Here is a 24,182-nt window from a genome sequence, read left to right on the forward strand (position 1 = left end):
ATCTCTCCATCACTGCTTCAACTTCAGGCGCTTACAGCTCTGGCCTGTGCCCCCCTTAGGGAGCTTTGCACGAGAGAGAGGAAGGAAGGCAGGTGAGAAACCAGCATGGAGACCCAGTTGGAAGCATCCACCCACCCTGTTGGCAAGTGCCCGGTAGCCAGTTCTCAGGGCCTTTGCTTGTGGCTCCCTAACTGCTGAGCCCACTGCAGGCGGGAGGTGACGGAGATGGGCAGAGGTGTCATGGAGTGAGAAACTGGCTTCCGCTGAGAGCTGTAGGGTCTGGGCACCCTCGCTACTCCTCCCCATCCCCTGCCCCCAAACAGTAACCAACCACTGGGGCTTTCCTGGCTAAGGCAGGGGCCCCCTAAAGCTGTGACTCAGGCTCTTCTCCCAGAGCCAGCGCCATGTTTGGCGCTGCTGAAGGGTTCTCTCCGCGCACCTTGGTGAGGGAGGGAGATGGGGTGAGGTGAGGATGGGGGGCTGTCTGGGAGTACAGTGCCACTCTCCCCTTCCCACTCAGTGGGTCCTTTGTGAGCAAGGAGGCCAGGATCCTGGGCCACACCTGTGCCAGCAGACATAGAACAGGAGCCAGGGGCCTGTGCATGGTGTTTATTAGTGATGACAGTGAGTGGGCGGGGTCTGGCGGAGCATGCTCTGTAGGCCACACACTGGAGTCTAAGGCAAAGGGAGCCTGGGGGGGGGGGGGGGGGGCGGCTGTCTCCTATCCCCATCTAGCCCGAATTCAACAAGCAGCAGCTATGAATTAGGGAATAAAGTCTGGGGCCCATATCCCCCAGGAGGCATGAGGGCCAAGAAATGACAAGATGCATAAGCAAAATAAGGAGGGGGGAGGGGGACAAGGAGCCCCCAAAGCTCTTCTGTACATTCTCTGCTACACGCCCTCCCTTCCCAAACCTCTTGTCGGGCTGGGCTCAGTCATGCTCCGGGTCCCTGGTCCTGTGGGATGTTGGGAAGCCACCTGGCCCCTAGGGTGGGGAAAGCCCCTCCCTCAGGCTGAGCCGTGAGGACTTTAGCCTCAGCCTCACCTGCCCGCTGCTCCAGCCTTGTGTGTGGAAGCCACACCCCTGCTGACCAGCCGAGGGAGTTCCACCCTGGAGGGCGTGATTGTCTCGTTTCTGATGTGTGGCAGTGAGGTGAGTGGAGGCCCTTGGGCCCCAGAATACACACCCTTTGACTGTCGGGACTTGTGCCTATCCGGGACTTATTCCTTCCTCATGCCATGCTGCCCACACCAACCCTTTTGTCACTGTGAGGGGCATCCCTTCCCTGAGTCTGGTGGGAAGGCCCCCGCTGAGGGGATCCTGGCCTGAGGGCACTACCCAGTGGGCAGCTTCTTGTGCAGGAGAGGGAGGTGCCAGGGGCACAGCACACACAGCTAGTACCTGGAGTGGGAGCCTAGGGAGGTCACTGCCCAGGAGGTGAAGGGGCCTCCTGCTTCTCTCAGGACCTTGGGACCACAGGCGACCCTGCAGCTGGGGCTGGGCAGGGGATTGTGGGAGCTGAGCCTAGTGCCAGCCTAACGCCAGCCTAACTCCAACCTGCCTGGAGTGGGCGCCCCAGCCAGCTGTGCCTGCGCCTGCAGGACAGGCAGCAGGAGGCTGTCAGTAGCTGTCCTTCGGCCAGGGCCGGTTGCGTTGCCAGTTCCGGTCATTGTGGTTGTGTTCCGAGTCCTGGGCGAGGAGCCTGTCTTGGGGGTCGTGCCCATTAGTACTAGGCAGCCCCGAGGTGTGTTGGCGGTGAGGCTGGTACAGGTCCTGGTAGGCGTCTGCATAGTCTTCTTCCAGGTGGTGGGAGCTCCGCTGTGAAGATCCCGTCCAGGCTTGGCGGGAGCTCTCGCTGGCCTCGTCCGAGGGCATCAGGCTGTCCCGCTCCAGGGGTGAGTGCTCCTCGCCACGTTCCCCCAGCAGCTGCTGGTTCTGGGGGCAACATGACAGCTCTAAGTGGGTTGCAGAGCTCCCCCTGGCCTCCCCTAGGGGGGGAGCCTCTTCCCAAAGGGCAGAGAAGCATCTGGGAACACTTTTCCCCTTCAACTATGGAAAACTGGAGCTTTTGACTCCTGTAAAATCCACAATCTGCCTTCAAGATAGACCAGGAGACTTTGGAGATTGTATTTCTCTTGAGTGCTAGAAAAGCAAGCCGGGAGCAGGCATCTTATTGATCCCTCTCCGCTCAGGAAACGTCGCCACCTACCAGTACTTGCTTCAAGCAAAGCTGAGTTCCCTGAGCCTTTGGCCTTTAGCGAGAGGCCAAGGACGATCCTCTGGGTGGGAAGGGGACCACAGGGGGGACCACAGGCGGCCCTGAAGCCAGGGCTGAGCAGGGGGTTGTGGGAGCTCCTCTGGGTGGGAAGGGGCAGTGAACTTCTGTGCCCTTGGGAAATGGGTACCTGAAGTCCAGGGATGGCACTGGGAGGGCCCAGGAGGCCTGGGCCAGGAGCTGGGTGGTGGGTGGCTCTCCAGTAAACCTCCAGGTACTCAGCCAGGTGCTCACAGGCGTCCTCCAGCTGGTTCTCATCCAGAATCACATCAAATGACTCCTGGGGGGGAGGGGGTAAAGGCTTCTCAGGAACAGTCCTCAACATCCCCAAACTCATATCCAGCCCTTTATCCTCACTTCTCTCTCTCTTTTATTTATTTTTTTTTTATTTAACCAAAGCACTGTTTAGCTCTGGTTTATGGTGGTGCAGGGGATTGAACCTGAGACTCATACTTCAGGTGTGAGAGTCTGTTTGCATAACCATTATGCTATCTACCCTCCACCCTCATTTTTCCACTTCGGTCCTCATCACTCCATCTCTCCCCATTTCCAGCTCCCCATCTCCAGCTCCATCCCTCCATCTCCGGCTCCATCCCTCTACCCCCATCACTCCATCTCCCCACCTCCATCCTTATCACTCCATCTCTTTTTTAAAGATTTTATTTATTCATGAAGAAGATAGAGGCGAGAGAAAAAAACAGACATCACTCTGGTATGTGTGCTGCTGGGGATGAACACAGGACTTTATGCTTGAGAGTCCAATGCTAGGGTGGGGGAGATAGCATAATGGTTGTGCAAACAGACTCCCATGCCTGAGGCTCAAAGGTCCTAGGTTCAGTCACCCGCACCAGCATAAGCCAGAGCTGAGTAGTGCTCTGGTTAAAAAAAAGAGAGAGAGAAGAGAATCCAATGCTTTATCCATTGTACCACCTCCTGGACCACCCCATCACTTCATCTCCATCACTCCCTCTCCATCCCCATCCCTCCATCTTTACCCCCATCTCTATCACTTCGGTCCTGGGAAGCAAGACTGGCACTGGAGTAGCTGGCCCAGGCACTCACCGGTGGGCACTGAACCAGCTTATCATACGCCATCATCTGCACAGTCAGGTGCTTCATCTGGGACTTCCCCCGGGAGCGGATAAGTCGCTGGAGTACCTGAAAGAAAAGCGCAGAGCTAAGCCAGGGGCCTAGAAGCCCTGGGCACAGCTGCCCCCCCCCCCACACCCCAATTTCTGATGTAGCAGCAGCAGGTCAGGAGGACTCTGAATGAGGTGAAGAGGCAGCAGGCAAAGGGAAGTCAGCAGCCACTGTCCTGAGACCACGTGAGGTTGTGACACCTGCCGGAGGGCAGCCCTGCGGGCCTCCATCACTGGCCACCAGCCAACATACCTTTGGTGAAGATACTTTGACAAAGACGACAATGGGGGCCAGGGAGGTCTTGGCCAGCTGTGCTGGGTGGTTGATAGTGTCCGCGTCCAACACCACCAGCTGCAGAGACTTGGCCAGCTCGAATATGCGCTCGATTTCACTCTGGACTTCAGCTGCAGAGGGAGCAAGTGGGTGGCGTTGCTCACCGGTGACTCTGCCTGCTCCTTTTCCCCAAGGGATTCTGGGAGTGAGGATCCCCAACACTGGACAGGTAGGAATTAGTGGAGGAAGGCCTGGGCAGGCAGTGGCTCAGGCACTGAGGAGCTGGGGAAGGAAAAAGGAGGAGGAAGGGGCTCATTAGGGATTGAGAGGTCAGGGAAGCCAGAGGCTGGGGCTTCTCACCGATGCTGGAGCGGGCGGAGGAGCGTTCGATGATGGTCCTCTTGCCAGGATTGTTGAGCACGGATCGCTTGGCCAGTGAGAGGTCAGCAGTGACGCGGGTAATGGAGATCCTGGGGTGGGGTGGGGTGGGGTGGGGTCACAGCTCACTGCTGAACGCAAAGCCCTAGGCCCCTCCATACCTGAGCCTTGCTAGCTTCCACACTAGAAGAGCCTGCTACTCCCAGAAGGCCATGCCCTTCTCCCTGGTTCTCAGGCCATCCCTGACATGGGCAGCTTACCTGCCATCGAACCTGTGTTTGAGAAAGTCAAAGAGAGCCTTCTGCATCATGTCTGTGACCTGGGTGGAAAAGGGCCAAGTAAGGCATGGCACAGACCAAGGAGCCTGAGCATGTTTCTGGAGCCCACCCCACCGTCACCACCCCCTACCACTGTTCCCGGGCAGGTGCCACTTCAGAGAGACCTCTTCTTACCTCGTAGCCTTTCAGAGAGGGTCCCACCAGCACCACAGGGCGCATGGAGGGCACCACGTCATATGGAGGGACATGTTCCGCCTGTGGGGTTGATCTGAGGTCAGGCAAGGCCACAGCTGCATGACCGACCCATTTAAAGCAGGAGCAGGTTCAGAAGTTCTGGGCTCCCTCCCCACAAGGGACTGCCCAGGAACATGTCCCCACATCATTCAGCCATGAGCCCCCCCGCCCCCAGCCCATGTCCCTTTCTTGACTTACCTGTTTTTGCTTCTGCTTGGCTTTTCGGAAAAGGAAATAAAAGATTAAAGTTGGTGAAGACGGAGACCCGAGGGACACGGTATTCCCTTCCCCAGGGGAGACACCAGGCTGCTCTTAGCTCCCTACCCTCCCACCTGGCCCTTCAAATGCAGTTCACCTGGGGAGGCCTTCCCTACCCCGTGGCTTAGTTACCCACCTACCCAAGACAGGTGGGTTGGGGTGAGGCTACCTAGGGACGGAGGAGGGGAGCGTCTATTGCCAATGTCACTCAGGCTCGAAGGGTTTCCGGATCTCCTGAAAGCAGAAACGGAGGTCAGCAGCTATGTCCGTTCTATACCCTGAACGTTGATCCACAGTGAGAAAGGGGGCACGTGGTATGTGTGTGTGTGTGTGTGTGTACATCAGTGTGGTGGCGGCGTGGGCAGCGCCTGTGAGTCTGTGTCCTGGGGAGCACATGCATGTGCACTCTGGGAGGGTTATCGAGGTTCTTGGGGCACAGCCTGCTCTCACCTGGCCTTCTGTTCCTGCTTGAGCCGGATGCTCTCCAGGCGCTGGGGACTCGGGATGAAGGCGATGTCCCCGCCCTCTTTCACTAGCCTCCCGATCCACCAGTCATTGCTGTACTTCTGGAGGGGGGGTGAGCAGAAAGCCGTAGTGAGAGGAGGCAGCCTTAGTCCTGGCTCCTCAGTGTGAAGGAGCCTGGAATGGGGTTGGGGGCGGGGGGCATTCACAGGGCTGGTCTGAGGAAAGCAGTGCAAGGACAGGGGGTTGGAGAAAATGCCAGAGAGGGGAGTCGGGCGGTAGCGCAGTGGGTTGAGTACAGTGGGTTGAATGGAGTAAAGTGCAAGGACCGGAGTAAGGGTCTGGGTTTGAGCCCCGGCTCCCCACCTGCAGGGGAGTCGCTTCACAGGTGGTGAAGCAGGTCTGCAGGTGTCTATCTTTCTCTCCCCCTCTCTGTCTTCCCCTCCTCTCTCCATTTCTCTCTGTCCTATTCAACAACGAACGACATCAACAACAGTAATAACCACAACAAAACTACAACAACAAGGGCAACAAAAGGGGGAAAAATGGGGAATCGGGCTGTAGCGCAGTGGGTTAAGCGCACGTGGTGCAAAGCACAAGGACCAGCACAAGGATCCCGGTTCGAGACCCTGGCTCCCCACCTGCTGGGGAGTCGCTTCACATGCAGTGAAGCAGGTGTCTGTCTTTCTCTCCCCCTCTCTGTCTTCCCCTCCTCTCTCCATTTCTCTCTGTCCTATCCCTTTTTAAAAAGGGGGGGGATGGCCTCCAGGAGCAGTGGATTCATGGTGCAGGCACTGAGCCCCAGCAACAACCCTGGAGGCAAAAAAAAAAAAAAAGAAAATGCCAGAGAGATGGGCAGCCGGGTTTTAGTCACCCTAGAGGGAGGCATCAGGGACTTTAGAAGGCCTAAGAGGCGGGTGCTCTAACTATTCTCCACAGATAAGGACACTGAGGTCCAGGCCAGCTCCCGCGCGGGTGGAGACCAGTGGATCTGCACGGTGTACAGCTGATGTGAGGGATATGAGTTGACGAGTCTGGGGCTTGTTCATAAATGAGGGCTGAAGTAAGAGGCATGGGAAGGGGGCCAGGTGGTGGTGCACTGGTTAAACACACATATCACCATGCACAAGGACCCGGGTTTAAGCCCCCACTCCCCACCTGCAGGGGGAGCCCTTCATGAGTGGTGGGGCAGATCTGCAGATGTCTATTTTTCTCCCTCCCTATCCTCCTCCCCACTCAATTTCTCTCTGTCCTATCAAATAAAAATAGAAAGGGAAAAAAATGGGGGGAAAATGGCCACAAGAATTGGTAGATTCGTACTGCCAGCACTGAGCCCCAGCAATAACCCTGGTGGCAAAAAAAAAAAAAAATTGCATGAGAAACGGAGCAAGCACAGGAATTTAAGTGACCTGTGGGGGTATCAGTTACCTCTTTAATATGCAGAAAATCTTTGGCCTCAAAGTTGACTCCAGAGCCTTGGACTGGGCACTCCTCGTCCAGTACACCACAGTAGCTGACATTGGTCCTCACAGCAAATGCCACAGGTTTATGCTGCAGAATTCCATCCCAGAAGCTGGTAAGAGGCACCTCAGAGCACCCCTTCCAGCTCCACGATCCCACAACAGAGGGAGACACGCACACGCACACAGCCTGTCAGTCCCTCGGAACTCAGGACCAAGCACAAGTTTCTCTCCAACCTGGCTTGGCCTGCCCAGGTGCACAGTATGGTACCTTGGCCCTTTCCAGCTGCTGCTGAGCCTGACTCTCCACTTCACGCCGGGCACTCTCCCGATCCTCCTCCAGGGAGACGTCCGAGTCCAGAGATGGGCGGCTGGTGTAGGAATCGGCTGAACCCTGGCGGTAGGGGAGAGGCCATGACCCTGTGCTCAGGTACGAAGGGCCTTCTAACCTGACAGCTGAGCCCCCACCAGCCCCTGCCTCTCCCTGTCCATGAGGTTGGCTGAAGGCCAGAGATCCCTCCTAGCTCCCTGAGAAGGGCCCAAGCTCCTCTGAGGCTGCAGGGAAGCTGGGCCAACCCCATGGGTGCAAAGATCCCAGCCCCTCCCCCAAGCCTATGAAGACTGCCTCTTAGAACACAGCCTTCCTGTCGCTCCTGCTCCTTCCTCCTCCTGTCCTCTGAGGCCGAGGGAGAGATACTGCAGATGATGTAGTGGGGTGATTCTGAATTCAGGAGGCGCAGCCCTTTGTTCACTTCAGCTGGCAGAGCAGCCTGAACCCTTTTCAGATGCTGGCAGGAGCTCAGCCAGCTGGAAAGTCAAAAGTTGCTGGCTGGCACAGTGCTAATGCTGAGTGCTGGGATCTACCAGCCACCCCCTTAGATCTCATCTCCCCCAGTCCCTGCTCTTCCAAGGTGACGAGGACACGAGGCCACGAGGCTGTCAAATTCCTCGAAGCTATTCCCCTCCCCTCTTCCCAGCGGTGCCTCCTTGCCTCACACCTGCTGGGGCAGCTGGCCAGGTGTGGGCAGCAAGTAAGACACAGACTGAGAAGGCAACACAGAGCCATCTCCCTGGGTCCTGGGCCACGCCGACCACCTCGTCTCCATCTCCCCACAGGGCCATCAGCCCTGGAGGAAGGCTGGAGTGGTGCCAGGCAGCCCAGCCCAGGAGCAGAGTCTGGGTATGGTGGTGGTGGTGTGTGGTGTGTGGTGTGTGTGTGTGTGTGTGTGGAGGTGGGGGGTCTCCGTTAACCTGAGCCAGGAAAGTCTCCCTTATGGTAGTCTGGTGCCAGGTTCAGTGTGGTCACGTTGAGTGGAGGGGACATCATTGTGCCCCTTCCTGTTTGAGGAGCCACTGTAGGGGCTTGAACACTGGGCCTTGGGGTGCTTTGATGTCCCCCCGGGTTCCAGGTCCTCAGCACAGTCCAGGACAGGTGACTGGGGTCGAGGAACAGCAGGCACTGGCAGCCCTGTACTCAGCATGGTCCCCCTGGGTCTGCGTGGCAGGTGATGGCCACTCATTTACACACAGAACATTTCCCCCTTCTCAGAAAGAACAGGCGGGAATGAACGTCTCATGCAGCAGGGATGGTGAGGCCCAGGAAGTGTCTTTGGTGGCCTGGGGGTGCTATACCTGGCTGAGTGGACAGATTAGCATGCAAGGACTCAGGTTCAAGTCTTCCATTCTCCACCTACAGGGGAAACTGCACGAGTGGTGAAGCAGTGCTGCAGGTCTCTCTTCTTCTACTTCCCTTTCTCTCTAAAAATTATCTGCCTCTTTCAAAAAATAAATACGTTTTTAAATAATATTCTTACAAAAGGAGGAGAAAGAGAAGGAGGAAGGGGAGGTAAAGGAGAGGGTCTTTGGTTGGACTTGGGGGATAGCATAGTGGTTATACAAAAAGGCTTTTGTGCCTGAGGCAATAAAGGTCCCAGGTTTAATCCCCAGCACCAACATAAATCAGAGTTTAACAATGCTCTGGAAAAAGAAAAAGAGGGAGAAATAAAGTGAGAGAGAAAAAAGGAGAGAGGTCTTTAGACAACAAAAGTGCATTTGATGTCTTTATTTTTTAATTTTTTTAAATTTATTTTAAAATTATTTATTTTCCCTTTTGTTGCCCTTGTTTATTGTTGTTGCAGTTATTACTGTTGTTATTATTGATGTCGTTGTTGGATAGGACAGAGAAACAGAGAGAGGAGGGGAAGACAGAGAGGGGGAGAGAAAGATAGACACCTGCAGACCTGCTTCACTGCCTGTGAAGCGACTCCCCTGCACGTGAGGAGCCAGGGGGGCTAGAACTGGGATCCTTAGGCTGGTCCTTGTGCTTCGCGCCACGTGCGCTTAACCCACTGCACTACCGCCTGACTCCTTTATTTATTTATTTATTTATTTCTCACGAAAGCACTGCTCAGCTCTGGTTTATGATGGTTCAGGAGATTGAACCTGGGATTTGGGAGCCTCAGGTATGAGAATCTCTTTGTATAACCACTATGCTATCTATCCCTGTCCTTGATGTTTTTATTTTTGCTAAAGCATGGCTCAACCCTAGATTATGGTAATGCCAGGGACTGATCCTGGGACCCTGGAGTCTCAGGTATAACCACTATGCTATCTCTGTCATCCTGAGGGTGAATTTCACAGGTTGCAGAACTCACCCTTCAGATCTATGAAGGAGATACACACGTAAGCAAGGGAAGCTGGACCACTAAACAGAAGTCAGGAAATCTGACTTTTCTCCTGTCTAGACATAGGATTCACTTGTTTTCTGCCTCAGTTTCCACTCTTGATGGGCATGGATCTAATGTGATAATTCCTTTAGTTCTGAGGTACGGGCAGTAGAGAGAGATAAGGCAGAAGCCTAGATAAGAGGTTTGTGTGGGAGTGTGTGAGTGTGTGTGTGTGTGTGTGTGTGTATGTGTGTGTGTGTAGGGGTTTTAGTGTTCTCACCCTGACAAATGTTCCAGCTGCTATGCATGGCCACTGACAGGAGACAGGAGAGAAGCCGCAGTCCCACTGCCCACAGTGCTCTCCACACAGCCAATGTGTCTTGGGTCAAAGCTTGATGTCCACCCAGGCCATGGAGCCCAAGCTAGAGACGATGTTTGTGGCTGATCAAAGTCACAGAGAGAGCACGAGAGGAGGAAGGAGCTCTCACTTTAGGGACCACTGTGCTCCCTGCATGTCTGGAGAACAAAGGCCAGCCTGGCAGAGTGGCCAAACCCCCAGGAAGAACCTTTGCATTGTCAGTGGAGCAGAGTGTGTGTGTGTGTGTGTGTGTGCGTGCGTGCGTGCGTGTGTGTTGGGAGTGGGGACCCAGGACCTCAGGACCCAGGACATAGGTCTGGGGGTAGGGAGCCACTCACCTGATGAGGAAGCAGCAGATGCTTCCTGAATGCCCAGACCTGAGCTGACCTTTACTATCTACTTTCCAGGCTCCCCGTCTAACTTAGAATGTTCATGTCCCGGCCTGTGCATTTGGGTAACCTGAATTCTCACCCGAGGGCAGCAATGTCAGGATCATTCCCTAAACGCGTAAGAAGTAGCGCTCACAAAACGGAATCCCTTCTCCATTCTTCCCAAGTCTCTTGTGCTCTTCTCTCCCTTAAGAGAGACAGGACTGCCTGTCCAAGCACACCCTGGGGTCTTGCTTTGCCCACCCTGTTGTACCCAGTCAGAGGCTTGGTACTTCGGAGCTGCCAGGAGCTGGCACAGTGCCCTGGTGGTGCCCCCCTTGCCTGGTGAGTGTGTGGGCAGCCTGCAGCGCCACTCTTGCCTGGCACGGGGGAAGGAGAGGAGGGAGATGAGCCGGTGGATTTATTTAGAGCCTGATCTCCCTCCTACTGCTTCAGAGGAGCCTCTAGAAGAGTAGGGAGCTAGGCAAGAGCGAGGGAAGTGGGGGAGGGGCCCAGGAACCACAGCGAGGTGGGGAGAGTGGAATGGCTATGCCCAATACCATCCACAGGTCAGTCTTCCCCTTGAAGTGGCCCTTGTCTTCTCACCAGGGATGGGAAGAGTCTTCTCAGGCCCTCAGCCTGCAGATAGGCTCATGGTCACGCTCACCTCGGCACCCTGGGCCACGCCAGCTGTCCCTTCAACTGTCAGAAAGAGGTATCCACCAGAGCCTTGAAAATCATCTGCTCTGGCTAGGAGGTAATTAGCCCCAGAGGCCCAATGGGGGATTGGGCCCAGTGGGAACCCTGTCTCAGAAAGGACAGAGTGCTCACTACCTATTCTGAGCCCAGAGAAGTCATCTATTCTGGGCTTGGCTGCAAGAGAGGGAAGAAGACTCCAACACCCCCCTTCCAGACCCTAAGTGCTCTACCTAACACAGATAAGGACCCACTTCCAACCGCTTCTGAGCCTTCTAGCAGGCCTCACGGAAGAAGTCCCGGCAGGTTGCTGGAGAGGAGGGTCTGAGAAACTGTTCCCCATCCTTATCAAACCCCACCCTCATCTTTCCAAGCACCCTCCCTGCTCTCTGAGCTCAGGGAATCACTGCCTAGTGAGCTGATTTGTCTCAGTGGGTCAGGAGATAAAAGCAAAGAGAAGAATTAAATATTTATTGGTTGCCCGGTTCTCTGAGCAGAGCTTCCTCTCCATCCCCAGGCCCTCAGCTGTTCTGGCCTCACCTCCAGGTCCTCCATGCTGAGCAGGAGCTCAGGATGCCCGGCCTCTGAGGACACCTCAGCAGGAGGCGTGGAGTGGATGGGGCCATGCCAGGTGGCCCACCCATGTGCTGGGTGCCAGGCTCCCAGCCTGAGAAGAAGCCAGGTTAGCAGCCAGGAGGAGAGGACAGGCGATGCTCAGGGCAGGACAGCAGGAGGGATCAGGGAGGTCCTCAAGTTTTCGGGTCTTTCTGCCTAAAGAGGCTGGTAGCTCTGGTGTTCTCCTGCTTCTCTGTTTTCCTGGACTTGAGGCACTGGGGTTCTGGATTGCCCTCCTCCCCAGGATCTCAGCGTCTCCTATAGTTGTGTATAGACCCCTCCAATCCTCTCCTCTGAACTCCAGACATCGCAGATGCCCTCAGCCTCCACCCTTCTACCCTCTTGTCCTGGGCTTTGGAGCCACCTGCTCGAGCCACCACCAACCCCCCTTCCACCGCACCTTCCCCATGGAGACACCTCGAGCCCCTTGGTCCCCTTCAGGTACTGGGGAACCCAGGGCATGAAAACCCATCTTGCCCTGCCGCACCACTGAAGGATGATGATGGTGATGATTTTTCTTCAAAGTCCTGAACTGGGGGGAAGGGTCCAAGGAAGAGGTGTCAGCGCACTGCCCCCTCCCACCCCCACCGTGGGCACTCACCGCCTCCGAGTCCTCAAACCCGGGTACGTAGGAGTCATCATACATGGGGGAGTCCGGGCGGGGGTGCGCGAGCGAGCGGCGCCGGGGCAGGGGCGGCCGGGAGGCAGGGGCGAGCTCAGGGCCGCGCCCGGGAGATGCCACCGAGCCCCGCAGGCTGCGCGCGGCGACGGCGGGCGAGCGCGAAGGAGGGAGCGCGGCGCGGACCAGCTGCTCGGAGCTCGGAGCTCGGCCGGCGCTCCCCGCCCCCAGCCCTGCGCTCCCACCCCGAGCGGGGCCGAGGAGTCGACGCGGGCTCCCGCCACCACAGCGCCCGCCCACCTGCCCCTCCCGGGAGCGGCAGGGCCGCGGCGAGGGGCGCCGGGCACCCGGGGCGCGTGAGGCCGGCGGGCGGGGGGGAGGAAGGTGGGTCCCCCCGCACCTACGGGCAGAGGGGCGGCGGGGAGGAAGGGGAGGGGAGACTGCGGGCGGGGCGGGCCCGGCGGGGAGGAGGCGGGGCGAGGAGCCCGCGGAGCCCGGGCCGCCCCGCAACCCAGGAAATGCTCCGCCGGGAAACAAAGGGCCGGGGCGGGGCGGGGCGGCCGGGGGGCGCCGGGGCGCGGAGCCCGGGGAGAGGGCGCGGTGGTCGGGGAGACCGGAGAGAAAGCGAGGCGTGCGGACGCGGGGGGACGGAGCGGGGAGACGGGAAAATGGGGAGAAGGGGGGTGGGGGGGCGGGGCGGGGCGGGGGCTGGAGGCGCCTGCAGGCGGGGGAGGAGCTTCAGGTGAGGGCGGCCCCGCTGGGCCCCGGGGGTGCTGGAGACCCCAGGAGCAGATTCCACGGTGGTCCTGGAGGGAGACGGACCTGGTGACTCAGGCCAGTGTCCCAAAGGAGCCTTCGCCCCGGTGGGTGCTGCCCACCCTCCGTGCTGGGACCACCCTGCAGCGACGCCCCTAGGCCCCCTTCCCCGTCCGCCCCCCAGTTAGCGGAGGTTTGGGGTCAGGCCGCCGCGCACCTGTTGCGCAAGCAGATCCCACCCTAGTCTGGCCAGGATGGCGGCTCCCTTCCTCACTTCCTTGCCAAGGATGATGCCAGGCATTACCTAGGCATCCGTAGGGACTGAGCCTCGGGGAAGGAGGTGTTTTAGATGAGGATAAAGGAGGGGCCTGGCTGGGCTGGGAGTGGAGGTGGGAACCTGGCCACCCCGGGGCTGGAAGGGCTAGGGAGGGTCTCCCCAGGCCCCCTGGTGTAAGGAGACTGTCCTCCTTAACAGATGGATGGGCTGTTTGGAGCCACGTGTACCGCTCTGCACCACAGTCTCTTTCAGAAGAGCACTGATATTTCAGGAGGAAAAGCTCTCTAGGATCGACTCACTGGAGCTCCCTCCTTTTTTCTAGAAAAAAAAAAAAAAAAAGAGCAAATCGGGCACAAAATTATCCCTCTGGCTTTTGCCTGCCTAGTTACCCCCTCTCCCCAAGGGGGCGTTACACTTGAAGAACTTCTGAGCTCAGCCTTTCTCCATCCTCAGTGTCTCATGCCCAGGAAGGCAGTCAGGAATCTGCTCAGCCTTTTACCTCCTTGGGCTCCTGGGAAGCCAGAAAATCAGAACTCTGACAGGGTTTGATGGGATCTTTAGGAGAAAGCACTGTGCATGTGCATGGGGGAGAAGGAAGAGCAGCCGAGCCAACTGGCTTCTCACTAAGGCTGCCTGCTTTTATCCCCTTCACAAGAAAAAGATGGGGTGCAGACTTCTCTTAAGACTGTCTTTAGTCTCCAGTCTGTCTACCCCTGTGAGTGGTGTGGTCCAGCCCTGCCCAGCATCTCTTTCTGCTGGATTGGGCAAACTGCTCATGGAGCCCCTGTTGCCGAGGGGACCAGTCTGTCTGCCTTCACAGTTCCTGAGGCCAGCACCATTTCGAGGCTGGTTATCTGCTGGACTGCTGTATGGGAAGCCCCCAGATACTCTAGCTTCTCAGCATTCCTTGTATCCGCCTCCTCTTTTGTCTCTTGGATGGCTTCTGTCCTTCCAGAGGGACCGAAAGGAAACATGATGTGTGAAAGAATAAAACTCTGAAGACGCTCTCTTCTAAGAGACACTAGTGGAGGAGACAGCTGCTGGGGCATCTGCTTCTCTCCTCACCCCTGCATCAGCCCTCCTGCCCTCTCCTCTTGGGACTCTCATCACCACCAGGGTGTCCTGGGGACCTCAGGCACCAGTGGTTTTGCCTTTCTTTCCTCTCACACCTTGTTGTCTTTGTCCCCATCTGGGACAGTGGTATCTAAGTCTGCTAATGAAGCCTGGGTTGCCATGCCAACCAGCCCCAGGAGATGGGTTCAAGTTCCTTATGCTTGGACCCATCCCCTGGGCCTTGTAGGAGCACCAAGTCTCTCTCTCTCTCTCTTCCTCTTTTTCCCTTGTCTTTAAATTGCTATCCAGTGCCCCCTTCCATTTCACACCTCACCCACACCTGTCTGCTCCAGTTCTCATGTCAACCTTGTGACTTCCAGACCTATTAGAAGACAGGTAGGTGCCTGTGATGTGACCCCTTAGCCTGCTTCCTCCCCACCCCAACCCCCCATGACTGAAAACAAGGGGAGAGAGCTAAAGGGTCAAAGGGATTCAGAGGGAGGTTTCCTCCTGCCCTCAGCCCTTTTGTTTTTAGGAGAGAGCAGTATGTTGGCAGCTGGCAACATGGGAGAAGCATGGAAGAAAGACATGGGATGGGATGGGGATGGGGGGGGTGGAGTGGTTGAATAACGGGGTTGAGGTTTGGAAGCTGTAGTTGTTCAGGGATCCAGAAAGCATTCTGACTTCAGTGAATGCACCAAAGAGCCAGGCAGATCTCAGTTCCTGAGCATTTAATGGGGAAACTGAGGGAGGAGCTAGGCCCCCTGGGAAATCCTTCTTGCCAGCAGTCTTTAAGATCTGGACCAAGCCAAAGCCCCCAGCATTCCCCCTGAGAGATTACTTCAGGGAACCCAGGGAACTGCACCAGAGGAGCTTGGCAGGACCCCCCCCCCCCATCAAGCCCCTTTTCTGGATACCCAATGAGTCCTCCCCACCCCTCCCAGTCGCAGGGCTTAGAAACTGCTGGCTCTGGCCACTCCCTCCTTTCCCACCTGCCTCTTTCACCGGGGCGCCCTCTGTCTCCCTCAAATGCAGGCCCTCTTCCTACCTTAGAGTGGGATTCTCCTCCCACCCACTGAGGAGGGGGCCCCTCGGCATTTACCTCATTCAGTAGGAAGGTTGCACTGGAGTCAGAAAAAGACATAGGCCGGGCTAGTGGCCTCCCCCTCCCCCGGGCCAGGGGCTCCGAGGTGGGAGCAGGACCCGGCCTCCGCTCAGCACACGGGCTCCCGCCTGCACGCCCGGCCTCGCCCCACGCCTGCCCGCTCCGCCGCCTGTTCCCTTCCCTCTCTCCCGGTTCCCTCCCCTTCCCTCCTCCCTCTCTCCCTCCCTCGCCGTCTCCCTCCCTCCTTCTCTCCACTCTCACCGCTCTTGTCACTCTCTGCTCTCCCTTCGTCTTCCAGTCCCGCTCTCGCCATCATCCCCGTCGCCGCCTCCTCTCCACGGCCTGTGCTCTCTGTTTATCTGGGCGCCTCCCACTGCCCTTCCATCCCCATGTCACCCCTTCTCCATGTTCCTCCCTCCAATCCCCAGTCTTCCTCGAACCCCACCCCCAAGCAGGGGCGAGTCTGGATCCCCCCCCCCCCCGCCGGCCCGCCGACTGGTAGCGGAGGGTGAACGCGAGCGCCCCCTCCCGCGGGGACCGGGGCTCGAACGCGGAGAGCATCGGCCGCACGCTGCTCAGGGCTCCCGGGCAGCCAGCCTCTCACCCACCCGCCCCAGGCGCTGTGGTTCCTGCGTAATCCGGCTGGAGCCAAACCAACGGGGATGCCCCGGCTGCGGGCAGTCTCCGCTGTCACTGCGGGCGCGGGGCCCGGGCTCCCCGGGCTCCCCCGGGTGGAGGCAGCGCCCCCCATGGAGGGCGGCAGAGATGGAGCCCCGCCAGCAGGAGGCGCTGCCTTGGTGGGAGCAGAGTGAGACCCCCACCCACGCTGAGGAAACCCCCCTCAGCATTCCCTCTTTCCTGAAACTGTGCTGCCGCCTCTGGACCCCTAATTCCGGACTCCACCCCGGGGCTCCTGTGGGACCTCTGAGCCCCATGGGGGCTGTAGATCGCTCCTACCTCCATCCTGGTCTCCAGGAGCGCCCCCGCCGAGCCCCGCAGCCTCCCTGTCTGTCCGGGCAGCGGGGAGCAGAGTCTCGGGACGGCTTGTGGACCAGTACCCCCTCCCATCCCCTTTGCGGGCACGTCAAACAGGACAAGCCCAAGTTCTGACCGGGAAAGGGGGGTGCGGGGGTGCAGTCCCAGCCTGCTGGCTCCCTGCACCCTTGTGAGCGGATAGGCCTCTCATTGGTTCTCTCACCCCCATCCCACCCCCAGGCTCAGCGCTTCTTCCCTAAGATCTGGCTGGGGAAGAGGGGGCGGCAGACCCCCTTTGGAGATCGACGTATTCCCACGCTGGATGATCTGGGTTCCCCCTCAACACCAGCCAGAGCGCTGCATCATCCTTCTCAACCCTTCTTTTAACCCTCTTCCCCCCCCCCCCCCGGGGTCACCAGAACACCCCTCCTCTCAACACACCCTTGCCCCCATCTTGCAAGGCTTCCCTTTCTCTAGTTAACTAATCAACCACTTACCCCCATTCCAGAAGTTGGGGCTCCCCCCTTTCTGAGTCAGGACTTAACCTGTGAAGTGCTTTATGAGGGCACCTCCCCCACTTACCTAGTTCAATCACCCGTGGTTCCCCGACCCCCAAGTTTACTCAGCTTCAGCTATTCAGATGTGATAGAGTGGTGTGTGTGTGTGTGTGTGTGTGTGTGTGTGTGTGTGTGTGTGTATGTGTGGTTTTTATATTTCTTTCTCTTTCTTTTCTTTAATAGAGGGAGCAGGAGCTTAGCTTTCATTTGGAGATAAGGCCTGAAGGGAGAGAGTATCCCCCCCCACACACACACCCCTGCTGACCACAGCTAATGGACTAGCTCCTCTGGGCCTTGGGGCAGCTTAAGTTTCCATCAAGGGGGTGGGGGGGTGACCAAAGCAAGCAGTTGTCTTTGGCTGCCCCTCCTTCCCCTCGCCTCCCCTCGCTCCACTCTCCCAGAACCTGCAGCCTGGAACACAACTCTCCACCCCTTACTTTAAAATAGAAATATCAATGACTCCTCTGAGCCTATCAGAAGGAGTCCGGCCTGCATGGGGACAGTCCTGCACTCTCTCTCTCTCTCTTCTTTCCACCCCACTGCTGGACTACACATCCCTTTCTCTCCTGCCACCAGAGGAGGTCGGGCTCTCAGAGCTGTAAGTAGGGACGAAACCCTCAGGGCTGGGCCTCTATTAGTGATGACTGGCAGGATTAGCCATTTTTGGAGCCTGTCCAGGACCCATGCCCTCCTCCTTCACGCTCTGACTCTTTCTGCTCTCCCATCTCTGGCTCTGACCTCACATTGCCTGGCACTCTGCTAAGGGGCCCTCAGGCCTAGATGTCCTCCTGAAAGCTGTGATTTGGGTTGGCCCCTAAAGTTGTTAGCTCTGTCCGGTCCAAGCCCCAAGGATTCCCAGGCAACCTCCCAGGGAACAGTTCTCCCCATCCTCTGACCTCCAGGACCTCAGGCTGTCAGGCAGGACCCCTGCCTTGCCTAGACTTCCTGCCCAGGCTGCTCGCACCAGGGCTTGCCCTCCTGACTTGGAGTTGGATTTTGAAAGCCACTTCTCCCCCTAGCAAGGCATAACCTGCACAGTTGTATTTACTGGCCCTGGCATACGGAAATCTGTGCACATCGAGGCCAGAAAACAGACCATCATGTTCATCCTATTGTATCACTTCTTCTGTGACAAAAAAAAAAAAAAAAAAAGGTTTCCTCTTCACTTCCCAGAAAGTTCTGCTGTAGCAGCTTCCATAGGGAATCCCACGGCCAGCTCCACAAGCTACTTGGGGGAAGTTCCTCCAGCAGCAAACCTCAGTCCTTCCTGCTGCTGTCTCAGCTGCTCCTTCTGGGCTTTGCCTCTGGCCCTTAGTGATATTCGATGCTCCTAGGCACTTTCAGGCTCCATCCCCTGACACAGCACTTGCTATAAATATGTCTGAAGAGCTTCTTGCTGACAGTATCTAGCCAGACTGCACCTTTCTTCCCACGCTGAGCTTCGGAGGAGCTGGGCTCTGTGGCTTCAACTCTTGCCCACTCTGGGGCAAATAGTGTGATTGCTCTGCGGGTTTGGGCACCTAAAACGGAGGGCGTGGTGAGAAGCTAAGATCCAGGACTTAATTCGCCCTCCCTCCCTTCCTCCTTCCCTCTCTATTTAAATTTTTAAATTTTGTTTATTTGTTTATTTATTGGATAGAGACAACCAGAAATAGAGAGGAAGAGAGAGATAGAGAGGGGAGAGAGACACCTGTGACACTGCTTCACCATTTGCAAAGCTTTCCTCCTGCAGGTGGGAGTGAAGACTTGAACCTGGGTCCTTAGGCACTGTGACATGTGTGCTCAGCCAGGTGCACCACCATCCAAGGCTCAAATCTCTTGCCGTCCAGAGCGTGCCACATAGCAGGTGCTTGATATTGGGTGGAGAATATATATATATACTGTCTGGGATCAAATTCAGGACGTCATGTCTGAGGGTTCAACACTTTATCCATGTGCTACCCTCCACCCCCTGGCACAAATATTTGCTCATTTTCATCTTAGATCCCAGTTTGCCCCTCTGTATCCACATGTGTGATGGGAAACCCCAATTTTGTAGACGAGAATGGAGCAAGGAATGAGCTTGGGCTGAGTGTAGAAGCTGCCCCAGGTAAAGGAGGAAAGGGTGTTTATGACAGGACGTTCCAGGATGGCCTAGGATGGATGACAGGATGACTAGATTAGACCTCACACTTATGTTCTTGCCTAACTCTTCACATCTTAGAACTCTGAATGACTGCACTGCCTGAGGGATCAACTCATTTTTCCTTCCTCCCTCCATGCTTAAGAACTGTGCACGCTCTATGGTAACTCTTTTTTCAGCCACCAAGTTCCAAATGCTAACATGATGCCAACTGGACTTCCCTGGGCAGACAACCCCACCAATGTGTCCTGGAGCCCCACTTCCCCAGAACTCTGCCCCACTAGGGAAAGAGAGAGGCAGGCTGGGAATATGGACTGAGCTATCAACACCCATGTTCAGCGGGGAAGCAATTGCAGAAGCCAGACCTTCCACCTTCTGCATCCCACAATGACCCTGGGTCCACACTCCCAGAGGGATAAAGAACAGGAAAGCTACCGGGGAGGGGGTGGGATACAGAGCTCTGGTGGCGGGAATTGTATGGAGTTGTACCCCTCTTATTCTATGGTTTTTGTCAGTGTATCCTTCTTATAAATAAAAAAATTTTTAAAGGGGGGGGAGTTGGGCAGAGTGCAGCGGGTTAAGCGCATGTGGCACAAAGTACAAGGACCGGTGTGAGGATCCTGGTTCGAGCCCCCAACCCCCTACCTGCAGGAGAATTGCTTCACAAGTGGTGAAGCAGGTCTGCATGTGTCTGTCTTTCCTCTCCTTCTCTGTCTTCCCCTCCTGTCTTGATTTCTCTCTGTCCTATCCACCAACGAAAACATCAGTAACTACAACAATCAAATAACAAGGGAAAACAAAAGGGAATAAATAAATAAATAAATAAATATTTTTTTAAAAGGCAGGAGGAAGAGAGTCACCTGCAGCACTGATGCACAGCTCATGAAAGTTTCTCCCTGCAAGTGGGGAATGGGACCTTGAACCTAACCTGGGTCCTGTGCATGGTAACCTGTGTGCTCTCCCTGCCATGCCAACCATCTGGCCACCACGCACCTCTTTCTGAGTAAGGATATGAGATGTAGTGACTTCAGCTCCGAATGAGGGCATGACGCCTGCACCATTCTGGGAATGAATTATTGAAGAGTCCTCAGGAGCTGATGATCATAACTGCTGCCCCTCGGGCCAGTCATTGCCTCTCTGCTTCTGCCTTCTTTCTGTTCTTTCACTTGCCTTAACAAGGATCAGGTCTAGGGGCCTGGGGCAGGGTGGGAGGGTGAGGGAGGAGCTGGGTTGGGATGGGAAGTACATATGAACCAGAGCTTGGGGAGAAGGCCCTGGGGAGGAGGGCTGGAGAGGAGTGTGACCCTTCACTTGGATCAGGAGCGTAGAGGGAGAGTTCACAGCCACAAGGAAGTGAGACTGGGAAGTGAGCGCCAGAAGACCTTGGCCCAAGTGACTGCTCAGCCTGGCTCTGGACTCAGGACTCACGCGGGGCAACACCAGAGGAGTATGGATGCTTCTTTGAATGGCCTGGAGTTGGCACTAGGACTTTCAGGGATGCTCTGGGCAGAGCGCTCTGCCCCTCCTTGAGTGACAACAACCCCGCATGGAGAACGAAGGAGGACTGCAGAGCTGCTAGGAGCATGTACTAACCTAGGAGCCAGGACACCAGAAATTAAGGAGAGCTCTCTGAGGAGAGCTTCTGGTCAAGTGAAGGAATACAGAAATGGTCCAGGAGGTGGTGCAGTGGATAAAGCATAGAATTCTCAGGCATGAGGTCCTGAGTTCAATCCCTGGAAACACATGTACCAGAGTGATGTCTGGTTCTTTCTGTCTCTACTATCTTTCTTTGTTTTATTATTATTCTCATTATTTATTGGATAGAGACAGCCAGAAATTGAGAAGGAAGGGGGAGAGAGGGAGGGAGAGAGAAAAAGAGAGACACCTACAGCCCTGCTTTATCACCTGTTAAGCTTCCTCTTACAGGTGGGTACCAGGGGCTTGAACCTGGGCCCTGTTGCACTGTAGCATGTGCATTTAACCAGGTGCACCACCATCAGCTCCCTCTCTACTATCTTTATCATTAATAAATAAATAAAATATTTTTTAAAAAGAGGGAGTCGGGCAGTAGTGCAGTGGGTTAAGCGCACGTGGTGTGAAGCACAAGGACTGGCATAAGGATCCCGGTTCAAGCCCCCGGCTCCCCACCTGCAGGGGAGTCGCTTCACAGGCAGTGAAGCAGGTCTGCAGGTGTCTCTCTTTCTCTCCCCCTCTCTGTCTTCCCTTCCTCTCTCCATTTCTCTCTGTCCTATCTAACAATGACAACATCAATAACAGCAACAATAATAACTACTACAACTACAAGGGCAACAAAATGGAAAATAAATAAATAAATATAGAAATAAAAAAAAAGAATACAGAAGAAGGAAGAAGTTAGGGAAAGCCCTAATTCTATCACTTTTTAAGTTGTGAGCAAAAACTTACCTAGTCTTCTTACCTTTAAGAGGGAGAAAAGACACCGTTTTCTTAACAAGCTGTAATAATTTAAGAGGGAAACATTAGTATTTTAAAAGTGTAAGATGCTATATAAAAGCTATTGATGGGTATTAAGAATAACAAAATAGAAGGGTGGGGGTAGAGAGCATAATCGTTATGCAAAGAGACTCTCTCTCCTGATTCTCCAAAGTCCCAGGTTCACTCCCCTGCACCACCACACACTAGAGCTGGGCAGTGCCCTAGAAGAAAAAAAAGGGGGGCTGGGGAGATATCACAGTGATTATACAAACAACTTTCATGTCTGAGGTTCCAAAATCCCAGGTTGAATACCCAGCACCACCATAAGCCAGAGCTGAGCAGTGCTCTGGTAAAACAAACAAACAAGCAAACAGACAAACTAACAAAAAAGGCAACAACATAGGGAAACATCACACTGGGGAGACACCTATACAGAGTGGAACCTGGGTTCTAGTCCCTGCCCTGTGACTAATCCTGAGAGGCACTTCCCCTTTTGAACACAGCACCTTAGACCACTCAGCCATCCTGACATCATGACACTTCCATTTCTTTCTTTTTTCTTTTCTTTTTTTTTTTCCAGGGTTATCACTGGGGCTCAGTGCCAGCACTATGAATCCACTGCTCCTAGAGGCCATTTCTCTAATTTTGTTGCCCTTGTGGTTGTTATTGTTGTTACAGCTGTTGTTGGATAGGACAGAGAGAAATCAAGAGAGGAGGAGAAGACAGAGAAGAGGAGAGAAAGATAGACACCTGCAGACCTGCTTCACTACTTGTGAAATAACCCACTGCAGGTGGGGGCCGGAGGCTCAAACCAGGATCCTTACTTGGTCCTTGTGCTTACACCAGTCCTTGCACTTTGTACCATGTGCGCTTAACCTGCTGTGCTACTGCCTAGCCCCAGACACTTCTATTTCTTTTTTTATTATTTATTTTTTATTTAAGAAAGGAAAAATTAACAAAAACATAGGGTAGGAGGGGTACAACTCCACACAATTCCCACCACCCAATCTGCACATCCCATCCCCTCCCCTGATAGCTTTCCCATTCTCTATCCCTCTGGGAGTATGGACCCAGGGTCATTGTGGGTTGCAGAAGGTGGAAGGTCTGGCTTCTGCAATTGCTTTCCCACTGAACATGGACGTTGACTGGTCGGTCCATACTCCCAGTCTGCCTCTCTCTTTCCCTAGTAGGGTGGGTCTCTGGGGAAGCAGAGCTCCAGGATACATTGGTGGGGTCTTCAGTCCAGGGAAGCCTGGCGGACATCCTGATGGCATCTGGAACCTGGTGGCTGAAAAGAGAGTTAACATACAAAGCCAAACAAATTGTTGAGCAATCATGGACCCAAAGGTTGGAATAGTAGAGAGGAAGTGTTGGTGGGAGGGTACTCACTGCAAACTCTAGTGTACTTCTGCTTTCAGGTATATATTTTGCACTAGTTTATGGATACATGTGAATATATGCTCTCTCTCACAGAACCTGGTCTATATCTAGGTTTTGGGACTTTGTTAGAAAGTGATCCACCTGGGATGGAATTAAAGAATACTATGAAAGGAAAGGTCTCACCCGAGTAATGAGCTGAAGGGTTGTCATTCCACACGTGAAGTCTCTGGACACAGTCTGAGCGGAAGCATGTTGAGGTGGCAATCTTTGCATTGATTAGGTTGCGATAGGCAGATGCAATATTATTTGATATGGATTGGGAGAGGCATACGGGAAAGTGGGCCCTATCCAAAGGTTCCAGGACTGGGGGAAATAGAGGCTCTATAGTGGAGATGTGAGATTCCTGCTGTTTTAGGGTTCAAAAAGACAATGGATAGTTAATGTTATCATCACATTATTTGGTAATTGGATTAACTTTGAAAAGTCCTTTTGTTAGGGTTTGCTGTACAGTACCCAGTATCATATATAGCAGTGTCACTGGTTGTTTATGATCTACTTGGTCTAGGCTTTTGAGAGAGTCCGCATATCAAATACACAGCCTATATATTAAAAAGATTCAGTCTGTTTTAAAAACTTCGAGACATACAATTAATTTTCCCCTTCTCATATTAATTAACTAGTGATTTATGACTACATTTTACTAGGCATGTACATAAACACCATTCCCACCACCAAAAGACTGTGACCCATCCTACCCACCCACACCCACCCCCCACCGGTCCAGGAAGCTGAATGTCCACCCTCCCCCTCACCACAGGGTTTTTACTTTGGTGCCCTATATTTCTTTTTTAAAAATATTTATTTATTCCCTTTTGTTGCCCTTGTTGTTTTATTTTATTTTTTAAGTATTTTTTAAATTTTATTTATTTATTTATTTCCTTTTGTTGCCCTTACTGTTTTATTGTTGTAGTTATTACTGTTGTTGTTGTTGTTGGATAGGACAGAGAGAAATGGAGAGAGGAGGGGAAGACAGAGAGGGGGAGAGAAAGACAGACACCTGCAGACCTGCTTCACCACCTGTGAAGCGACTCCCCTGCAGGTGGGGAGCCGGAGGCTCGAACCGGGATCCTTCCGCCATCCTTGCGCTTTGTGCTACATGCGCTTAACCTGCTGCACTACCTCCCCACTCCCAGGCACTTCCAAGGCACTTCCTTTTTTTTTTTTTTTGCCTCCGGGGTTATTGCCAGGGCTGGGTGCCTGCACCATGAATCCACTGCTCCTTGAGGCCATTTTTTTCCTTTTGTTACCATGGGTGTTTTACCATTGTTGTGGTTATTATTATCATTGTTGTTGATATCGTTGTTGTTGGCTAGGACAGAGAGAAGTGGAGAGAGGAGGGGAAGACAGAGGGGGAGAGAAAG

General features: G+C 54.8%; 1 protein-coding gene across 3 annotated transcripts; it reads right to left on the minus strand.

The window, feature by feature from the left end:
* Positions 1 to 594: 594 nt before the first annotated feature.
* CACNB3 (calcium voltage-gated channel auxiliary subunit beta 3) lies at positions 595 to 15,424 on the minus strand. 3 transcript variants are annotated; one of them, XM_007528525.2, is made up of 13 exons: positions 15,271 to 15,424; positions 7,032 to 7,154; positions 6,729 to 6,851; positions 5,289 to 5,404; positions 5,008 to 5,072; positions 4,779 to 4,798; positions 4,521 to 4,601; positions 4,329 to 4,387; positions 4,051 to 4,160; positions 3,670 to 3,821; positions 3,340 to 3,435; positions 2,408 to 2,557; positions 595 to 1,937 (listed from the first exon to the last, which is right to left on the minus strand). In XM_007528525.2, the coding sequence occupies exons 1-13, from the start codon at positions 15,310 to 15,312 to the stop codon at positions 1,623 to 1,625; spliced, it is 1,452 nt and encodes a 483-aa protein (XP_007528587.1). In that variant the 5' UTR covers positions 15,313 to 15,424; the 3' UTR covers positions 595 to 1,622. The 3 variants fall into 3 exon arrangements, with proteins under 3 accessions (XP_007528587.1, XP_007528586.1, XP_060051427.1); XM_007528524.3 differs by lacking the exon at positions 15,271 to 15,424 and adding an exon at positions 12,065 to 12,622; XM_060195444.1 differs by lacking the exon at positions 15,271 to 15,424 and adding an exon at positions 8,393 to 8,458.
* Between the last annotated feature and the right edge of the window lie 8,758 nt (positions 15,425 to 24,182).

This window comes from Erinaceus europaeus, chromosome 7 (genome assembly GCF_950295315.1).
Source record: "Erinaceus europaeus chromosome 7, mEriEur2.1, whole genome shotgun sequence".
In the NCBI taxonomy this organism is placed as follows: domain Eukaryota; kingdom Metazoa; phylum Chordata; class Mammalia; order Eulipotyphla; family Erinaceidae; genus Erinaceus; species Erinaceus europaeus.

Excerpts from the sequence above, each read along its gene's own strand:
- CACNB3 (XM_060195444.1), bottom strand. The coding sequence starts at position 8,443 with ATGGAAGACTTGAACCTGAGTCCTTGCATGCTAATCTGTCCACTCAGC. Across the intron at positions 4,602-4,778 it reads CCAAGCAGAAGCAAAAACAG|GCGGAACATGTCCCTCCATA; the intron begins GTAAGTCAAGAA and ends TCAACCCCACAG. Across the intron at positions 4,388-4,520 it reads CCTCTCTGAAAGGCTACGAG|GTCACAGACATGATGCAGAA; the intron begins GTAAGAAGAGGT and ends TTTTCCACCCAG.